The 12,903-nt window shown below is 44.1% G+C and overlaps 1 protein-coding gene across 1 annotated transcript in view; it reads right to left on the bottom strand.

The window, feature by feature from the left end:
• The window catches only part of SLC2A13 (solute carrier family 2 member 13), a 253,164-nt gene extending 240,489 nt beyond the window's left edge, over positions 1-12,675 (bottom strand). Inside the window, exon 1 of the mRNA XM_056573657.1 lies at positions 11,844-12,675. Coding sequence (XP_056429632.1) covers positions 11,844-12,399 — 556 coding nt within the window. The 5' untranslated portion in view covers positions 12,400-12,675. The remainder of the gene's footprint in view (positions 1-11,843) is intronic.
• Between the last annotated feature and the right edge of the window lie 228 nt (positions 12,676-12,903).

Raw genomic sequence — 12,903 nt, 5'->3', positions numbered from 1 at the left:
GTAAGTAGTAAATAAGTAATAAATAAAAGTTACGGTTATTATTGGGCGAGGAGGAAAAAAAAACAAGAGTGCAAAAATAAAATTGGCCCAGACAAGTGGATTGTCATGCGGGACAAGTAGATTGTGCTCCTGTTTTAGTCCCTTGGGTAAGTATTTTTTATTTATTTATTTATTTATTTAAATTTCCACACCCCAGTAGAAATGATCTACAGAATGAACATAACATGTCAGTGTGTATTGCTTAAAAACTAACACCCCCCTCCTCCCCCCCAAAAAAAGTTGTGAAACTGTGTTTTGTTTTTTTAAATTAACCCCACAAATGTTCATTGTTTCAATAAAAATTTTATGGTGAAAAAAATTTGTTATTCTCCCCCCCCAAAAAAAATACTTTCATATGGGTTTATGGATGGAAAAAATGAAAGGGTCTCTTAGAAGGCAAGAAGGGAAAAATGAAAATGCAAAAGTAATAAAATCAGCTGTGTCCACAAGGCCAAAACCTGCAGTGTCCCCAACCTCTTAAAGGGGTATGCTGCCCCTGGACATCTTATCCCCTATCCAAAGGATTGATATAAGATGTCTGATCGCTGAGGGTACGTCCAATGGGTCCCTCCGGGATCTCCGTATGACACCCCCAATTCTGAATATTTATGTTCAGAACGCTGGGTTTGGGTAGCCGTGATGTCATGCCACGCCCCCTCCATTCATGTCTATGGGAGGGGGAGTGATGACCGACCACAGACATGAATGGAGGGGGCGTGGTGTCCCGACCATGGCCGCACGAACGCCGGGGTGCCGCTCAGAGATCGCAGTGGGACCCATTGGCTGGACCCCATGATCAGACATCTTACCCCTATCCTTTGGATAGGAGATAAGATGTCCAGGGGCAGAGTACCCCTTTAAAGGACACAGCCAGCTTCATTATTGCATTTTCATTTTTTCCTTCTCGCCATAACTCTTTTTCCACCTACAGACCTATATGACTTGTTTTTTGCGTGTCCAATTGTACTTTGTTTTACACCTTTTTCTTTTTACCCTAAAATGTAAGGCACAACAAAAATATATATATATATATTTTTTTGTGGGGAAATTGAAAAGAAAACAGCAAGTTTGCAACTTTTGGAGGGTTTTCACGCAGTGTACTTCTATTGTAAAACTGACATGTTTATTCTGTAGGTCAATATGATTAAAATGAAACCCATGTTTACATGCTTTTCTATTAGTGATTTACTTAAAAAAATCACATTTTTTCGTATATGGCTGTATTAGGGCTTATATTTTTGTGCCATGATGTGTAGTTTTTATTGGTAACACTTTTGCATATATGTGGTTTTTTATTTTATTTTTTTTAAATCCTGGGATGTAATGGGATCATAAAGCAGCAATTATGGACTTTATTTATTTATATTTATGCCATTCACCATAAAGGATTATACACATTATATTTTAATAGTAGGGATGCACTGAAAAGAAAATTTTGGTCCGAAACTGAAAATTCAGGCTGTGCTTGGCCGAAAACAGAAACTGAAAATGCATTGCCCCGCCTTGTACGCCTTCGCTCCCTGGTACTTAAGGACCTAGGGCGTACCTGTATGCCCGTGGGAATTTCGGTCCCCGTCGCGTGCCGGGCGGGGACCAGACCAGGATGACTGCTGATATCAATCAGCAGGCACACTGCGCAAATGCCCAAGGTCATCAAACCCCCACATGTCGGCGATCGGCGCAAATCACCGGTGAATTCACACCTGCGATTTGCGCCGATTCCAGGTCATAGGGGTCTATGGTGACCCCGAATATAAGGGGGATCACGGTTGTCCATTTCACCCACGATCCCCCTGAAGGGATAGGAGTGAGGTGGCAGGGGTGCCACCCCTCCTATCCCTGCTATTGGTTCTGACATAAATGCAAAAAAATAAATAAATACCCAGATGTGACCCCATTTTGGAAACTACACCCCTCACGGAACGTAACAAGGGGTATAGTGAGCCTTAACACCCCAAAGGTGTTAAACGAATTTTCATTAAAGTTGAATGGGAAAATGGAAAAAAAAAAATAATAATTTCACAAAAATGCTGGTGTTACCCAAAATTTTTCATTTTCACAAGGGATAATAGGAAAAAAGCCCCGCAAAATTTGTAACCCCATTTCTTCTAAGAAAATACCCCATTTATGGATGTAAAGTGCTCTGCGGACGAACTACAATGCTCAGAAGAGAAGGAGCGCCAATGGGATTTTGAAGAGAAAATTTGTCTGGAATTGAAGGCCACATGTGTTTATAAAGCCCCCAATAGTGCCAGAACAATGCCCCCCCCCCACATGTGACCCCATTTTGGAAACTACACCCCTCACGTAATGTAATAAGGGGTACTGTGAGCATTTACGCCCCACAGGTGTCTGACGGACAGTGATCCGTGAAAATTTAAAATTTTATTTTTCATTTGCACAGCTCACTGTTCCAAAGATCTGTCAAACACCAGTGGGGTATAAATACTCACTGCACCCCTTATTAAATTCTGTGAGGGGTGTGATTTCCAAAATGGGGTCAGATGTGGGGGGGGGTCCACTGTTCTGGCACCACGGGGGGCTTTGTAAACGCACATGGCCCCCGACTTCCATTCCAAACAAATTCTCTTTCAAAAAGCTCCATGGCGCTCTCTCTCTTCTGAGCATTGTAGTGCGTCAGCAGAGCCCTTGACGTCCACACATGGGGTATTTCCATACTCAGAAGAAATGGGTTTACAAATGTTGGGGGTCATTTTCTCCTATTACCCCTTGTAAAAATTTAAAATTTTGGGCGAAAAAAATGCATTTTAGTGAAAAAAAATGTTTTCTTCATTTACACATCCAACTTTCACTAAAAGTGGTCAAACACCTGTGGGGTGTTAAGGCTCACTGTACCCCTTGTTGAGTTCCTTGAGGGGTGTAGTTTCCAAAATAGTATGCCATGTGGGTATTTTTTGCTGTTCTGGCACCATAGGGGCTTCCTAAATGTGACATGCCCCCCAAAATCCATTTCAGCAAAATTCACTCTCCAAAATCCCATTGTCGCTCCTTCCCTTCTGAGCCCTCTACTGCACCCGCCGAACACTTGACATACACATAGATATTTCCTTACTCTAGAGAAATTGGGTTCCAAATTTTTTCTCCTATTACCCCTTGGAAAAATTCAAAAACTGGGTCTACAAGAACATGCAAGTGTTAAAAATGCAGATTTTGAATTTTCTCCTTCACTTTGCTGCTATTCCTGTGAAACATCTAAAGGGTTAACAAACTTTCTGAATGTCATTTTGAATACTTTGAGGGGTGCAGTTTTTATAATAGGGTCATTTATGGGGTATTTTTTTTAAATAAGAAAGACCTTCAAATCCACTTCAAAACGGAACTGGTCCCTGAAAAATTCTGATTTTGAAAATTTTGTAAAAAATTGGAAAATTGCTGCTGAACTTTGAAGCCCTCTGATGTCGTCCAAACGTATAAACATGTCAACTTTATAATGCAAACATAAACTATACATTGTATATGTGAAACAAAATATAATTTATTTGGAATGTCTGTTTTCCTTACAAGCAGAGAGCTTCAAAGTTAGAAAATTCAAAATTTTCTATTTTTCATGAAATTTTGGAATTTTTCACCAAGAAATGATTCAATTGTCTGTAAAAATTTACCACTAACAAAGTAGAATATGTCACGAAAAAACAATCTCAGAATCAGAATGAAAAGTAAAAGTATCCCAGAGTTATTAACCCCTTAACGACACAGGATGTATATTTACGTCCTGCGTCGGCTCCCGCGATATGAAGCGGGATCGCGCCGCGATCCTGCATCATATCGCGTCGGTCCCGGCGCTCATCAACGGCCGGGACCCGCGGCTAATACCACACATCGCCGATCGCGGCGATGTGCGGTATTAACCCTTTAGAAGCGGCGGTCAAAGCTGACCGCCGCTTCTAAAGTGAAACTGACCCGGCTGCTCAGTCGGGCTGTTCGGGACCGCCGCGGTGAAATTGCGGCTTCCCGAACAGCTGACCGGACACCGGGAGGGCCCTTACCTGCCTCCTCGGTGTCCGATCGACGAATGACTGCTCCGTGCCTGAGATCCAGGCAGGAGCAGTCAAGTGCCGATAATGCTGATCACAGGCGTGTTAATACACGCCAGTGATCAGCATAGGAGATCAGTGTGTGCAGTGTTATAGGTCCCTATGGGAGCTATAACACTGCAAAAAAAAAATGTAAAAAAAAGTGTTAATAAAGGTCATTTAACCCCTTCCCTAATAAAAGTTTGAATCACCCCCTTTTCCCATAAAAAAAATAAAACAGTGTAAAAAAAAAATAAATAAACATATGTGGTATCGCCGCGTACGTAAATGTCCGAACTATAAAAATATATCATTAATTAAACCGCACGGTCAATGGCGTACGCGCAAAAAAATTCCAAAGTCCAAAAAAGCGTATTTTGGTCACTTTTTATACGATTAAAAAAATGAATAAAAAGTGATCAAAAAGTCCGATTAAAACAAAAATCATACCGATAAAAACTTCAGATCACGGCGCAAAAATGAGTCCTCATACCGCCTTGTACGTGGAAAAATAAAAAAGTTGTAGGGGTCAGAAGATGACATTTTTAAACGTATAAATTTTCCTGCATGTAGTTATGATTTTTTCCAGAAGTGCGACAAAATCAAACCTATATAAGTAGGGTATCATTTTAACCGTATGGACCTACAGAATAATGATAAGGTGTAATTTTTACCGAAATATGCACTGCGTAGAAACGGAAGCCCCCAAAAGTTACAAAATGGAGTTTGTTTTTCGATTTTGCCACACAATGATTTATTCTTCCGTTTCGCAGTGCATTTTTGGGTAAAATGACTAATGTCACTGCAAAGTAGAATTGGCGACGCAAAAAATAAGCCATAATATGGATTTTTAGGTGGAAAATTTAAAGGGTTATGATTTTTAAAGGTAAGGAGGAAAAAACGAAAGTGCAAAAACGGAAAAACCCTGAGTCCTTAAGGGGTTAATGCTTAAAGTGACAGTGGTCAGATGTTCAAAAAATGGCCGGGTCCTTAAGGTGAAAATGGGCTGGGTCCTTTAATTTTTTCTGATAAATATCTATATTTTTGGACTTAGTTTTTTTCATGTTTATGCCATTCACCATATAGGATCATTAACAATGTTTTTATGAACCAGACATTTATGCACACAGTGATACCAAATATGATTTATTTAAATGTTTTACACTTAATTTTTTTTTTTTTTTTTTTGGTTTTTTTTGCAAGCTTATTCACTTTTATTAAAACTTATTTTAACTTTTTTTTGTTACACTTTTATAAGTCCTAGACCAGTGTTTCCCAACCAGGGTGCCTCCAGCGGTTTCAAAACTACAACTCACAGCATGCCCGGACAGCCAAAGGCTGGGAGCGAAACACTGTCCTAGACTATATAATGCAATCTTTAGACTGCCGATACAGATCAGTGCTATGCATATGCAGAGCACTGATCAACATTATCTGTGATCTACTTCTCTGGTCTGCTCGATGGCAGACCAGAGAAGAAGACGCCATGCTGGCAGCAGGAGACAGGTGAGGGGACCTTCAGCAACCATTTTAGCTTATCTGTGGGCGATCAGATCAGCCACCGAAACCACCACAGATGTCGTGATCAATAATGATCACGGCATCTGAGGGGTTAATGCCGGACATCAGCGCGATCGCTGATGTCCGGCATTAACAGCGGGTCCCTGGCTGCTGAAAGCAGCCGGGACCCATGGTCTATGATGCAAGCGCAGCGCCTACACTCATGTCATAGCCGCAGCGGGACTCGGGGCATACAGGCACATCCTAGTGCACTAAGTCCCTGGCGCCCAGAGCATACCTGTACGCCCTGTGTCATTTAGGGGTTAGGCCACCCCCACTGAAATTTTCAGCCCAGAGTTCCATCAGCTGAAAATGCCGAAAGGGGCATTTTCGGCGGACGAAATTTTGGTGCATCCCTATTTAATAATTTGGACATTTACACATGCTGGGATAAAGCTCATTCACATAAAAAAATTTTTACATTTTTTAAAAATGTATGTATTTTCACAAACACTTCATTGCTAATACTGTTCAGTGCTATGCATAAGCATAGCAATGATCAATACTATCTGTTATCTTCTTTCCTGGTCTGCCAAAAGGCATGCCAGAGAAGAAGACTGCAGCAGAACAAAAGGAGGCAGGTGAGGGGGACCCCTACGATTACACCACAGGTCGTCCGATGAGTTTGACGACGCCCCCATTATGCTTCAGATACTGTGGGTAGTATTGATTACGGCATCTAAAAGGGTTAATGTTGGGCATTAACTGATGTCCGCCATTATTGGCGGGTCCCTGGTTGCTGATAGCAGCTGGGACCCAAAGTACATGAAGCGATCGCTGCTGTAAGTGTCCACCAAGATGTACATTTACGTCTATTGTCCTTAAAAGGGTACTCCAGTGGAAAACTAATTTTTTTTTTAAATCAACTGGTCCCAGAAAGTTAAACAGATCTGAAAAATGACTTTAATTTTAAAATCTTAATCCTTCCAGTAGTAATCAGATGCTTTATGCTACAGAGGAAGTTGTATTTCTTCCAGGAATTCTCTCCAGTCTCACCACAGTGTTTTCTGCTGACACCTCTGTCAGTATCAGGAACTGTCCAGAGCAGGAGAGGTTTGCTATGGGAATTTGCTTGTACTCTGGACAGTTCCTGATATGGACAAAGGTGCCAGCAGAGAGCACTGTGGTCAGACAGAAAAAAAAAATTCTAAAATAAAAAATTACTGTGGAGCATACAGCAGCTGATAAGTACTGGAAGGATTAAGATTTTTAAATAGATGTAATTTACAAATCTGTTTAACTTTCTGGCACCAGTTGATTTTAAATAATTTGTTTCCCACCGGAGTACCCTTTAAGGGGTTAAAAAGTTACTACCATTTAACTGCTACTCTGAGAAAGATAGGTCCATAAGGCAGGCTAGACTGTACTATACCAAAACAACAATTGACATAGCTATAGAAATAAATAGACGTTGGGGAAATGCTCCCCCTCCCACTTTACCAAACAGAGCACTGCACATTTTGAGTTGGCCATGCCTGGTACTTCAGTTCATATGAATGGAAATGAGATGCAGAGAGGTACAGTACCAGGCACAGCAACAACACAAAGTTATAGGGCTGTGCCATGTAAACCATCCAGTGTTGCAGCTTCTTTAATCACCTGAATACAGGGGTGCCAAGAGTGGGACCCCCAAGGATCTAATATTGACAGCCTATCCTGAGGATTTGCCCATCAATAGCCCAAAAAATCTCAAATAAATATGGCACTTATGCCAGAAGACTAACATCAGTAATTCTAGACTTATCTACATATTACGGTTCTTCAGTAAATTCCATTGGCATCTCTTCAAAAGACAAAATGATGTTGACCTATACTGTAGCGTACTGCAGGTAGCCCCATTCCCTTCAATGGCTCAAAAAGACTTTGGTGATTCCGTTCGGGCCACTTCCCACTATTATCAGCTACTTTGATGGGACACAATAGTGTAGTCTGCTCTGATATTGTGTCCCATCAAATTAGCATATCCTAGCGGAAAGTGGCCAAAGCTTAAATACTAGGTCACGTTGTCAGGCCACGGAAATGAATACGGCCCACTGCAGTATGCTACAGTATACTTCCACATCCCCTTTTTTTAATTGTAAGCTGAAGGATACCTCTAACCTATGGCAGAAACACCATATGAAGGGGTTGGTTTTAGATTTAATCATATACAGTGACTTACAATGGCCTCAACATACAATAGTTTCAAAATACAATGGTCTTTTCTGGACCATTGTAAGTTGAAACCAGACTCAACATACAATGAAAATCTGGACAAAGGCAGTCCAGAGCTGTGAAACTTGTCAATGGCCAAGAGAACTGACATCAGAATGTGCAACTTACTGGTAAAACACCTGTATTACTGAAGCGTATGCACTGACTGATGTCTGGTAGCGCCCCCTACAGTACAGAGAGGTATTAAATGTTCTGTACACTTTACCTGTACCAGGGTTACCTGCTCCTTTGGATGCCAGGTGAGGGCGGCTCCATTTTCCTTTTTTTTGGGACATTGCGTGTTCTGTACAGGACCCTGAAGAAGCTCCTGTCCTCTACATAGACCAGTGTTTCCCAAGCAGGGTGCCCCCAGCTGTTGCAAAACTACAACTCCCAGCATGGCTGTCCCGGCATGCTGGGAGTTGTAGTTTTGCAACATGTGGAGGCTCCCTGCTTGGAAAACACTGACATAGACAGTGATTTACAGCTCCCAGCAGATCTTTCTTACTTTTATATGTAAGGATTTGCTTTATCTATATTAGTTATCTACTTATTTTTCTTTAATTCTCATTTTTCCTATTTTTGGGACTTTAGAACCAATTACCAGGTTTCCATAGAGTTCTGGTCTCAACATACAATGGTCATCCCAGAACCAATTAATATTGTAACTTGAGGGACCACTGTAGGGAGAGGTTGATTTTAAAAATGACTTTCCTCACTCCTGCCGGTATGACGGTGCTACAGTTCCTGGTGTGCGGTTTGTGTCCCTGAACCTAAAAGAGTTGCACAGCAGGAACTGGAGCTCAGTGATACTGGCAGCGGCATGGGAGTAAGGTGTTTTGTTTATTTTTTAATCACTCCCAGGCCAAATCGGTAAAAAAAAAAAAAACTAGCTTTCTGAATGCCTTTATTGTTTTATCACTCCCACCACTAACCATGGGTTCTGAGGGGTTAAGCGGCCAGCTTAGCAGTCATTGCTTACCCGAGACTGTTAGCTAGAACCTACAACTGACTAACACTTGTTGCGGTTAGAGCACAACTCCCGTGTCATACATGTTCAGTGCCTTGCCCTCACTACAAAGCACCAGCGTAGTAAATGTAGAGCATACTGTGCCCAGGAGTTGAAAGATTTCCCAATTTGTGATGCTACTTTCTGTGGATTCAGCTATAATTAAAAAAAAATATACAAAGAAAATATATATATGCAATACAAGAGACATGAATGAGGAGGACCTAGCTTCAGGTCCTGCTGATAACATGGCAGCACTGGAAAGCAGGGTATTGGAAGTCACCTTGTCTCCTAGCAACTACAAAATCTTTCTACAAAACCTCTACTGTTGCTTTAAACACTTGGCACCTGAAAATAACCTGACTCAACTAACCACAGTGGACAAAATACAAAGACTTAGGCTAGGTTCACACTACATTACTGCTGACCGTTTAACACATGTTTTATGGGAAAAAAACAGATACAGTAACATATGCTAAAAACAGCTGTGTGCTGGTGAAATATGAAGTGGGCTCAAAAGTTGAGTCCGCTCCAGATCTGGTAGATGCCAGCCAGCTGGTGTACTGCAGCCATAGTCATCTGGCATTGGCCAGGATTGGAGAGGAGTCTGATTCTGGCTGTTCAAACCCATTGGTCAGGGGTGGGGAAATGTCCGTCCTAAGGGTCATATGAGCCCCATAAAATCAAGTGGTCTGGCCCCGTCAAGATTTCATACATTCACTGTAAAGCAGCACTATCTCACTAGTTAGCATAAAATTAAGCCAATTGTAACAAGGATTTAGCAATGCATTCTGGGGAAAGACAAAACACCACAAGGTAAGCCAGTAATGTCTGGCGGGACTGTCTCGCACTGACTATTCATTAATAAACAGCACGAGCGAATGATCTTATACTGTTATCTGGTACACTTCCTATAACCTTTATACCTGTAGTAATTCACATATAAAGAAACACAACATGGACGCACATCCACAACTTGTACAATGAGCTACTTGCTTCTCAGCATCATTTCAAAAACCAACAAGTTGTTAGTGTACCTTTTCATCAAAATGTGCAAGCCACGTCAAGGCCACATGATAAGAGTGGGTCCCTAAACACTGGTGTAGCTCCAGGTGGAAAACCAACAAAGCGACACCAAGCCCACAGGGGAAATGACCCATTGACCAGGCAGCCCCTCTGCTCCCTTACCAAGACCCCGGCCTTGGGCCACACCACAAAGCAACAAAGCCACAGCAGAGCACCACACCAGTGTGAACACCTGCCACGTGCTCCCTGCCAGAGGAGGAAACCCTCATGCAGTCTCCTGCCGATTAAGGGTCTATTCACACGTACAATATTCTGCGCTGATTGACTGAACACAGCTTGAAATCCTGCACATCAAATCTGCGCAGAATACTGTATGTGTGAATAGACCCTAAAAATGCCTGGGCTGAATGGGTGGAGTGGATGCTGGCTATGGAAAAATAAAATGAAAAAAGGGGACAGACTACAAATGTAACTCACATGTAGAGAAACAGAACATGGCTGCACATCCACAACTTGTACTAGGATCTAATTTCTTTGTCTGTGGGGTGGTGTGACCCAGGGGCTTGGTCGGGCAGCAGTGGGACTGCCTGGACACTGGGTCATTCTTCCCCTGTCTGCAGTGGTCACCGCCCAGCGCTACAACGTTCCGATGTTAGTTTAGTTAGTTTCAGTGTTATCAGGTGGCCTTCACCTGGGATGTAGGCTTGCACATTTTGATGAAAAGGTATACTAGCAATCTCTTAGCATTTAAAATTATGCTGAGAGGCAATAAGGTCATTGCGCAATTTGTTTATGTGTGGCCATATTCTGTTTCTCTATTTGTGGTTTATACCTGGAGTGCTGGTATATGCATCCTCCTATTATTCTTCCAGCTCTCATATGATACTCTTATCTGGAACTATTTCTATCCCCTGTAGTGCTGGTATCCGCACCCTTCTATCATCCCTCCGGTTCTTATATGACAATCTTATCTGGTACTCTTTCTATCCCCTGTAGAGGTATCGGCACCCTCCTATCCTCGTATAACACTATCTTCTGTAGTGAAGGTATCTGCACCCTCCCATCCTAGTATAACACTCTATCCTCTGTAGTGGAGGTATCGGCACCCTCCTATCCTTGTATAACACTCTATCCTCTGAAGTGGATGTATCGGGACCCTCCTATCCTTGTATAACGCTCTAGCCCCTATAAAGTAGGTATCGGCACCCTCCTATCCTCGTATAACACTATCCTCTGTAGTGGAGGTATCGGCACCCTCCTATCCTAGTATAACACTCTATCCTCTGTAGTGGAGGTATCGGCACCCTCCTATCCTTGTATAACACTATCCTCTGTAGTGGAGGTATCGGCACCCTCCTATCCTAGTATAACACTCTATCCTCTGTAGTGGAGGTATCGGCACCCTCCTATCCTTGTATAACACTATCCTCTGTAGTGGAGGTATCGGCACCCTCCTATCCTAGTATAACACTCTATCCTCTGAAGTGGATGTATCGGCACCCTCCTATCCTAGTATAACACTCTATCCTCTGTAGTGGAGGTATCGGCACCCTCCTATCCTAGTATAACACTCTATCCTCTGTAGTGGAGGTATCGGCACCCTCCTATCCTAGTATAACACTCTATCCTCTGTAGTGGAGGTATCGGCACCCTCCTATCCTTGTATAACACTATCCTCTGTAGTGGAGGTATCGGCACCCTCCTATCCTAGTGTAACACTCTATCCTCTGTAGTGGATGTATCGGCACCCTCCTATCCTAGTATAACACTCTATCCTCTGTAGTGGAGGTATCGGCACCCTCCTATCCTTGTATAACACTCTATCCTCTGTACTGGAGGAATCAGTACCCTCCTATCCTTGTATAACACTCTAGCCCCTATAAAGTAGGTATCGGCACCCTCCTATCCTCCAGCTCCTGTCCATCAGCCCCATCATCCTGCTCCCGCTCGGTGCCCGGCTGCACTGGTTAGGAAGGACTCACCGATCCCCAGCCCCACGACCACACGACCACCGAGCAGCGTCTCCTTGTCCCCGGCAGCGGCCAGCAGCACGGCCCCGGCAGTGAAGAACAGGCTGGCCAGGAGGATGCACGGTCTGCGCCCCACCATGCCATTGAGCACCCCGCCTGCCAGTGCAGACAGCGCGGCCGCCCCCACCGTGCTGGACACCAGCAGCTCCTGCCACAGCGCCGACAGGTTCATGTCCTTCTTGAGCAGCAGCATGGCCCCGGACACCACCCCGGTGTCATAGCCGAAGAGGAAGCCTCCCAGGGCAGAGAAGACGGACACCACGTAGACGAATGCCGGGGTGACATCCTGCTGGAACTGCCTGCGGGCCGCCCGCTCCAGGTCCTCACCGGCCGCGGAGGACGCGGCGGCAGCCGAGCTCGCCTGGCTGTTGATGCTGGCGCACGAGTCGGCGGCGATAAGGCTCCGCTCCCCGGCTCCCTCGTCATGTTTCCTCCGCTTCTTCTCCCCCATCAGGTTACTCAGGCTCCGCAGTGTGTATTCCACATTGTCGCTTGCTTTACGGGACATAGGTGGACGATGGCCAGCGGCTGCCGGGCTACCTGCTGCTACCGCTGAGGCCGCTCAAGTCAGGCTGCACACGGGATGGATGGCCAGCACATAGGTGTGGAGCCGCCGCCCAGGAAGGTGGCCTTCAGCGCCGGAGCCTAACGGCTTACTTTCCGGACACTTTGGACATGTTTCACCACTCAGGTAACTGCGCTCACACCGGGAGATGGAGAGCGGGAGGCTGAGCACGGGATCTGAGCGACCACACTGAGGAGCAGCGCTGTCAAACTGGAGGGGCGGAGCTCCAGTCACATGACCTGCAGCAGCTGATTGTTGACGTCACATAGAGGTTTCATAGGTGTTCTCGCCTTAGGTCAGCAGCTCTTGTGTATGAGAGGAGCCGATCCCTGTGGTGACAGAGGGGGGAGGACGTGCGTCACTGGCACACTCAAATATACTGCTATCTATCATATCTATTTCATGTATCTATTATATATGTATCATGTCTTTCTATCTCATATATGT

The sequence above is a fragment of the Hyla sarda genome, chromosome 4 (genome assembly GCF_029499605.1).
Source record: "Hyla sarda isolate aHylSar1 chromosome 4, aHylSar1.hap1, whole genome shotgun sequence".
Classification (NCBI taxonomy): Eukaryota; Metazoa; Chordata; class Amphibia; order Anura; family Hylidae; genus Hyla; species Hyla sarda.
This window is presented reverse-complemented; position numbering and strand designations above follow the sequence as displayed.